The following is an 8537-nucleotide window of genomic DNA, read 5'->3' on the forward strand; positions in this document are numbered from 1 at the left end:
TAAAAGGGGGGTATGCCTCTAGAAAAAAGAACAGCCAGTAGATTTTCACAACCAGTCGACCTACCTACGGGTAAAAAATAAAGTAAACCTTAACACCCTGTATCTCGTTAACCATGGTCCTGATAAAAAAAAACTTAAATGGAAACTACTTGTTTTGAGGCCCTCTACACGCTCCTGCTCTGTGTCCATAAGGTTGTAAATCACCCTGTATAGCAAAGTAGTTATTTTGGGTTATAGAATAGGTGGTTAAAATAATGGTCCGTCGTTATGACACAAATTTCCCGATTTATTGGCCAAGAAATTGGGAAAAAGTTCTGCACTTTTACCTGAGTCATGCTTGATCATGTGATTGGGGTTTCGAATTCCTAAACTTGCGTGTAAATAACAGTCGAAATAACCTTGAATATAAACATATTCGCAAAGCCTTGAACTAAAAATGTTTGATCTCGTATAACCTCCATCGTTCTCATTCGCCTCTAGCTCGGAATTAAATTAATTTCCAGCCAAGTAAAATTGGAAACGCCAGGAAAGGTGAACGATTGAAGCGCTACATCTTTTCGAAGACTATTCGTATTTTTAGCTTCTCTCTAAAATTAGGGATACGTGTGTTCCTCGGCCAATGGCGGTCATACTTCCTGTTTGCAGTCATTGAAACATGTAAATATTTTGACATTTTATCGATGTACTTTACAGCGAATTGGAATGTTTCCTGCAGATTCATCCAAAGTAGTTTCATTTTCAAATTAGAAAACACTTGTTTTAATGACGCATTATGGTAATCTTTAATCGTCAGCTTGTTATTGGCTAAATATTCAACGATTCCAATGCATAAAAAATCAATTCGTTGGTCAAGTGGTGGTGCCATTAGAAAGAGGAATTTAACATTGAGAGTTCAAACACCTCTAAGGTGCGGGGCTCTTTATCGCTAACGAAGAAGCTCTATGAAAGTTACCTACAGCGGTAATGGTCAAGGCTTTACAAGTTTTTCTTTGAACACGGTTACTACAGTCTAAAGTTATCTAATCGGTTATTCAACACTTAAATCGGCTAATTGGTATTCATGTAATTTCCCATACGTTGTAAGAGCATACTGATCGGTGTCACGTTCTAGCGAGCCTATAGTTTAATGTATTTTCGAGTTGGCGGAGTTTTGGTATGCATATCAATTCCATTAAAGTCTGGCGATTTTTTGGGGATTTTAAGCCCGGGAGAAAACAGCCTAAAAACCCGAAAAATTGCCCGGTTTCTAGAAAGTTCGTTGCAATTTAGAAATCGTCTCAAACCTCGCATAAATTTGGTTGGATTGGTAAAAAACAGCAAAAAGTTAATGTTTACATCTACTTTCCTAAAAATACTAGGATTCTAAAAAATGCGTTTACAGGTGCAATCAGAGCGTAAACAGTTACAGGCAAACGAGTTAGAGGGTCCCCAAAAATGGGTTATTTTGGCATGGAATCATGGTCGCATCTTCTTCCAAACTAAAAAAAACTTTAAACATTCTTAACTAAAAAGTTTAGATGTTGACAGAAAGTAATCTGAAATAATGATCGACATTTTAGTCGTTTTGGTGGATTTTTCGCATTTAATTTTAGGTGTTTGTTGTCGATTATAATAAGCTATCACACTTTAAAAATGACGTCAAAACTCCCAAAATATTACATTTCAAATGAACTGATCAATTTTAGGCTCCGCTTCTCCTAAATATTACGTGAAGATCAGCTTGATTAGTTTTTCTGTAACGAGTTTTCGAAAAGTTTGTTGCAAATTCTGTCGAATTCAAATTACCCAGTCGCAGTCCCAGATTTAAAACTGTAAAAACGCTCGTAATTTGCCATAAAAATGAAGCTTTTGAGTGTTTTAGAGCACAGTTTGGTTTTTTTCCTCAAAACGGTGCCAGTTTTGTGCAAGCTGAAGTCACAAATTTGAATTTTGCTTGAAAATCGCATACATTTTTCATTCAAATGGTACTTTCAGAAGTTTTGAAGGACGGTTTTCTTCTAAAACTGTTAGCTTGACTGGTTTTTTTCGTAAGTAATTTTATCGAAGTTCATATACTTACCTTACGCGATTGCGGCCACTTTCAAATCTCCTCAAAACCCACAATTTTTCAATTAAAATGAAACTGTCAGAGAAGCTTTAAAGGACGATTTTCTAAATCTTCTTATAGACAATTAATGTGTCGAAAATACACTTTGCAAAAAATCTGAGGTTCCATTTTGAAAATGAGCTAATCGAGGTAAAAATTTGAAGTATTTTGTTCGGAAAATCGTCTTTTCGACCTTCAAATTATCATAACGTCCAAGTTTTTCAACCGATAGCAATTTTCCGAGATTCGTTTTTCGTTTTTCAACAAATTAACAGAAATATTAACAGGGTTATGTAGAAAATTTCTACATACAAAAAGCTATTTTCTCAAAAAGAAAAGTGCGTCCTTAAATCATCAAAGAAAACACTGATAACTTTTGTCTTGAAAATCGTCTTTTCGACCGTCAAACTCGTAGGATTTCAAGTTTCTCAACCGATTTCAATTTTGCAAAATACGATTTTTAGACCAAATCACTCGCTATAGAACGAATTTGAAACTTTTACAGTCTGTGGTAGACGCTCGAATCCAAAAGTGCGGGTTATTTCATTTAAATGTCCCGATATACCGATTTTTACTAACTTGTTACGTAGGTACTTACGGAGTTAAAGGTGAACGTTTTCATTCAACAGCACCCGCCCGCTGATTTAAAAAGTTTTCAATTCCGATCTGGTGCAAGTAGATAGAACTTTTCGAGCCTGTGGAAGTTCTGATAATTTTATTTGAATGGCCCGGTATCCTGATTTTTACCAAATCTCTGGTTTTCAAGGGAGTAAGTAAGTTAAGATTAATCCGGTTTTCCATATGTTTTAATCGTGTCAAGTCAGCTACTGGACACAATGAAAATAATAACTATTAATGTATTATTATGATTTTTATTAAAATTGCAATGCTGTCAGACGTGTGACTCAGCTTGTTCACACATAATGCATTTTATTTCCCAGAAGCGCTGGCCTCTCCCAAGAAGCCTGGACAAATAACGGTGTTTTAATGAATCATTACGACCTTAGATTTCCACCATTCTAGGAAAGTGGGAAGCTAATTAGGTAATCGGTTTTGCACATTCATTGATTGTAAGCTCTAGCCTTGGATTTTGCATGTAATTAAACAACCTTGCTTTTAGCTAGATAGTTTACGAGAACTATGAACTATTTTAAGCTTTTGACCTCTAGTATATTGACCTACTCGTTAATGAAAAAAAAAAACCATCGTCCTCCGTAATTGTAGGTGTTTCCACTCAGCAACCTACAACTACCGTTAAATCCGCGAAAGATCAACGATCCGATTTATGAAGGCAAACAAAGATAAATTATTTCTTAAAGCCGAAGTTTGCCTTTCAATGGAATATCATCAATTTACGATCTATTGTGAAAGGTCAGAGGCACCAACCATTGTTATGGGGGGATTTTTAGGATGCGAAACATTGTAAAACTAGATTTGGCTACTAACAGTAAGTAACCGTTGCATACTGTATATGAGCCGTTTTATTTGAAAGTGGTGTAAGTGACTTTTTTGAGAAAACTGCCAACATTTCCTTATCGATGGTTCACTATCTCCAAAGGACATTTAGTTCTCTCTGAAATGTAAAAATGAGCGTTTTTTTGCTGATTTTGCTTTCGAGAAACGAGCAAAAGCGGGATGGAAATCATAAAATTTTGGTCTAATCTTGCACCTAAGTGTCTGATATTGAAATTTCGCTTTCTGGATCAAAACTACTCGAATTTCTTCACTCATGTTGTTATGACTGAATCGAATTTTCAATGATCTATCCAACGATGCCAAAACGAATTATGTGGCTCAAATGGGGCTTGAGAAACTTCGGAAAAAGTAGTGTCATATTTGAGTTGACCACGCAAATCTAAAACTTCTTGAAATCAAGACTTTTTTGAGAAAACTGCCAACTTTCACAAGGCCATTTCGTTCTCTCTGGAATGATTGCATTGCACACAGTGCCAAAATACAGTAAATTCCGCTTATAATGATGCCGGTTACAGTGAACTTTCGGTTAAAACGAACTTTTCTCCTTTAATTGAAACGTTGTCTATAAAGGCCAACGCATTTTTTTACTGGTTATACCGAACTTCCGGATATAACGATCACTTTTTAGGTTAGTTGTATATTCACTTTCCGTTTATAACGAACTTCCACGCTCAGCAACACGAATCGTGCAGCGTTGTTTATATTAGTGAGAGCGAGAAACAGGCAGTTTGTTTTTTTGCCGCGTTAGGTTTGTAAATCGTTTTAGAATGGAAAAACAAAAATGCAAAGCTTTTTCACTAAATGAAAAGTACGAGATTGTTAACAAAATAAAAAGTGTAGTAAAGCAGAGTGGCATTTGTAAGGAATTAGCACTTGGGAAGTCTACTGTTGCAACCATATGCAAAAACAGAGAAAACATTTTATCAGCGTATGACAAAGCAAATGTTAGATGTAAGAAGTTATTAGTTATAATTATCTGCACATGAAGAGGTTGACAAGGGACTTATTAAGTGGTTTACTCATAAAAGGCAAGAAAACGTTCCCATAAGTGACAGTGTTTTGCAAGAAAAGGCTAGTGAAATGGGGAGTAAAATCAAAAACAAAAAGTTTGTTTGTTCTAGAAGTTGGGTAGAGCGTTTCGAGAAGAGACATAATATCAGTAGAACACAAGTGCGAAGCTCCAACCTGTAGATCAAGGAGTAATACATTCCCTAAAGTCATTATAGGAAAATTATTCTTATAAAAATGTTAGAGGCGATCGATAAAAATGAAACATTTTCCATAAATCTCTTAGATGCAGTCAATTTCATTCATAGAGCTTGTCAAAAAGTTAGCCGAAAAACTATTGCAAATTTCTTTAAGCATGGTGGATTTGTAAGAAAAGACAATGATTATGAATCAGACGATGAAATTCCACTTAATGAATGGTTAGAAAAGCATAAAGATTCTGACTACGAGTATGACTCAGATGAAGATGTGCCCAATTTTGTCGAAGAACAAGTTAAAACCAAATTGCGTTATTTCAATTTCTTCGAATATGTGAGCATTGATAATGGCATTCTTACAAGAGGAACAGAAGACTCCGTAACCTCATCTACAGCTTTAAGCGATAATGAAGAAGGTGACGATTTGAGTGAAACTGATTCTACTGTAGATACTAATGCTGTTCCAACCATTTCTGAAATGACAAAAAAAGTGTCAGAAACTAGAAATTTTCTACAATCACGCCAAGTTCCTAATCATATCTGGGAGTCATTTTGTGATCTTGAAAACTACATAAATAACCTTTATTTTAGCAGCAGAAATGTACAAACAAAAATTACAGACTTTATGAAGTAGATTTCAAATTGAATTTTGTTTATCTTTTTGGGTTCTTTTTAGTCATACCTACTAACATCTATTACTCTATGTAAAAATAACGAAATAAAATACATCACGTGTTTTTGTATTATTATTTGCTTATAGCGAAGTCCGGATATAACGAACCAGTTTTAGTTCATTTTTCAAGTTCGTTATATCCGGACTCAACTGTATGTGTAGTACCTACTGAATTGTTTCGAAAAACTCGCCGATTAAAATTGTAAATCGGACATACATTTTTTTGATATTTACTCATTTTGACTTTTTACTTTCAGATTTAGTTCATTGTACTAATGAGCCCAACGTGTCCATACCACAGCTGGCCAATTTGTTAATAGAAAGGTCACAAAACGCCAACTGGGTGGTGGTTTACAAAGCCTTAGTGACATGTCATCATATGATGTGTTATGGAAACGAGGTAAGAATTATTATGAAAATCTAAATGTTATTTTAGTCATAATTGAAACAGGATTTGCGACATGTTCCGTGGGTTTTGACTGTGGCCCGCTACTTTCGGTAGACGTGGACGCGCAACATCCGTTAAACACACATAATAATTTGCCTGGAAAATGTAGTTTTGGGTTTCAGTTCGCTAATTCGCAGTTTGGCTTACTTAATTGGTGTGAAAGTTTACGTCTTATCTGATTTTCTAACTAAAATGAGTTACTTGGAGAAAACGGGAAAAATGTTGGTCAATTGGCAAATTATTACATGAGTCTTGCTCAACTTTACAAAATTGCAAATTTATTTTTTTTGTGGAAACTACCGCTTATTTGGGTTTAGATTTTAAAATGTGCCCTTCAAAACTCAATAGAGAAACTAACAAACATTTGAAACATGTATTTCTTCTCAACTGGTGACAGCAAAAAAAATCCTTTGTTCCATCGCCAAAATCATACAATTTTATTTATGAAAGTCGGTACTGTCGGTACTAGTTTTGAATCACTTTTTCAAAAAAAGTCCTAATGCAAAAAACAGGGGTTTTATTATTCTATTACGATTAAATTTAATAAAAGTGGATGATTTCTCAGGTTCGCACACTGGAGACGGCTTACTTTTCAACCTGCATGTCCTCGATTTGTTCCACAGGACTTTGCACTTCAATGCCGCTCTTGAGCATCGCCACCCTCAAAACCAGCATTTGTGCGCTCCTTAAATGTTCTTTGCCCACAGCGAGCCCCTTCGCCAACGCCGTTTTTTTTGGGTCTTTCTTCTTCGCATACAGCACCTAAAATCGCACAAAAATAAGTCCCGAAATGGTTGAAAAAAGCATCGATTTTTACCTTATTAACCGAGTCAATTAGCGCTTCAATCTGCCCGTCTAAAATTAACCGCACCAACTCTTCCTCTATCGCTGGTACTGTGCGGTCAAACGTTTGGGCCATGCGGCGGATATCCACAGACACGTACGGACTTGACAAAAAAATTGAACAAACATGAAAATGTTCGGAAATAGTATATTATATGCAGGGCGTCAATTTGAAAACTTTCCACCTTTCATATCTTTCTTGCGGTTAAAAATATGAAAAATCGGAAAGACCCGTCAGTTTAATTTTTAAGGGGGACACTAAATTAATGTTTTTAGCCTCCTTGTTTCAACCCCCTAGGACGGGTAGGTGTCCCCCTTAGAATCTTAAATAGGAAGGGGGTCAAGTGGCACGTCGTTTTAAAGGGCGTTCCATTCTCTTTACATTAGTTACTACTTTGTTGCTTTTTGTCCAGATGTTTTCGAATAATCGCGTTTCAAAGTTATTGTCAAAACAATTAGACTTGCCTGCATTGAGATTTTGGTTTTCAGATTAGTGTTTGAACAAAACTTATGCCATTGGGTCTCCTTATGGTACAAATGATTAGAATATTCGATTACCCCGTTGAAATCGTTTAATAACGGGAAGGAATGAAATAAATTTCAGATTTATTGATTATTTTACTTCGAGAAAAATTACTTTTTATTTACGGAAGAGAAATTTCTACAATAAAACCCATGGGATCTACTTACGCACTATTTTATAAGTTGTTCAAAATGTTGTCTGTTTTCCTGTAAACAATAATAAAATCAATTTTCGAAGTCTCCCTAGCATTGATAAGATATTCCCGGATAGATCGATTGGCAGTAGGGGACTAATTGAATGGCGTCCAAGATCACCGGATTGAACACCCTTAGATTTATTTCTTTAGGGACATCTCAAGTTCATTGTTTATAAAACACAACTTGCTGATATTAATGGTCTTAAACGTCGAATTCGAACAGAATGCCGGTCAATTCCCGGTGAATCAATAAATGAGAAATAAGGTCAAAATCAATAATAATAAGGCAATGTTTAAACTAGATTTTCTTCCGGTTATTAAACGATTTTAACAGTGTAACCTACTCTTCTAATCATTTGTATTACAAGGAGACCCAATACAATAGTTTTTGTGCAAACACTAACCTGAAAACCAAGATCTGAATGCAGGCAAGTTTAATTGTTTCTACAACTTTGAAACGCGATTATTCGGAAACCTCAGGACAAAAAGCAACAAAGTAGTAGCCAGTGTAAAGATGATTGAACGCCCTTTAAAACGATGACTTGACTTGACCCTATTCCCATTCAAGATTCTAAGGGTGACATCTACCCCTTTTAGGGGGTTGAAACAGAGGATGAAAATATTAATTTAAAGTGTCCTCCTTACAAATAAAATTTACGGGTCTCCGAATTTTTCATATTTTTAACTGCAAGAAAGATTAAGGGTGGGAAGTTTTCAAATTGATACCCCGTATGTACCTCGGGCGAGAAGTAAGCTGTTATAAAATGTGCGAGGTGTTTAATAGCCTTCTCGACCACCTAACTCGACTCTAACATAGATAAATGCCGATTTTGAATTTCCCGCAAATTTTCTGAAATGTCGCAATATTTGATAGCTTGACGTTCATTTGTCAAACTGACAAACTGCCGCAATATAATTTTGTGGTCGCGAGAAAACAGATTAAAGTTCTATGAAAAAGTTATGGGAAAAGCGAAAATTTAGTGAATCCTAAAGTTACAGCAATGATTTAGAATGCGGTGGAAACGGACGGAATGTCACTTTGAATTTTTGACAGGTTGGTAATATAAAAATGAGGAAAACATAATAG

General features: G+C 35.5%; 2 protein-coding genes across 4 annotated transcripts in view; one reads left to right on the forward strand and one right to left on the reverse strand.

Annotated features, from left to right (window-relative positions):
• Window positions 1-8537, forward strand: part of LOC109541816 (phosphatidylinositol-binding clathrin assembly protein LAP) — a 26075-nt gene that overhangs the window by 5598 nt on the left and 11940 nt on the right. For all 3 annotated transcript variants that reach the window (XM_048669755.1, XM_019910790.2, XM_019910791.2), the window contains exon 2: window positions 5698-5840. In XM_048669755.1, the coding sequence (XP_048525712.1) occupies window positions 5698-5840 (143 nt within the window). The remainder of the gene's footprint in view (window positions 1-5697; window positions 5841-8537) is intronic.
• LOC109541817 (COP9 signalosome complex subunit 1) overlaps window positions 6389-8537 on the reverse strand; it is a 5041-nt gene continuing 2892 nt past the window's right edge. Inside the window, exons 8-9 of the mRNA XM_019910793.2 lie at window positions 6706-6835; window positions 6389-6650 (exon numbers count right to left, since the gene is read on the reverse strand). Of these exons, the coding sequence (XP_019766352.1) occupies window positions 6474-6650; window positions 6706-6835 (307 nt within the window). The 3' untranslated portion in view covers window positions 6389-6473. The remainder of the gene's footprint in view (window positions 6651-6705; window positions 6836-8537) is intronic.

This window comes from Dendroctonus ponderosae, unplaced genomic scaffold, assembly GCF_020466585.1.
Source record: "Dendroctonus ponderosae isolate FM_Combo_2020 unplaced genomic scaffold, Dpon_F_20191213v2 Dpon_F_20191213_9, whole genome shotgun sequence".
NCBI lineage: Eukaryota > Metazoa > Arthropoda > Insecta > Coleoptera > Curculionidae > Dendroctonus > Dendroctonus ponderosae.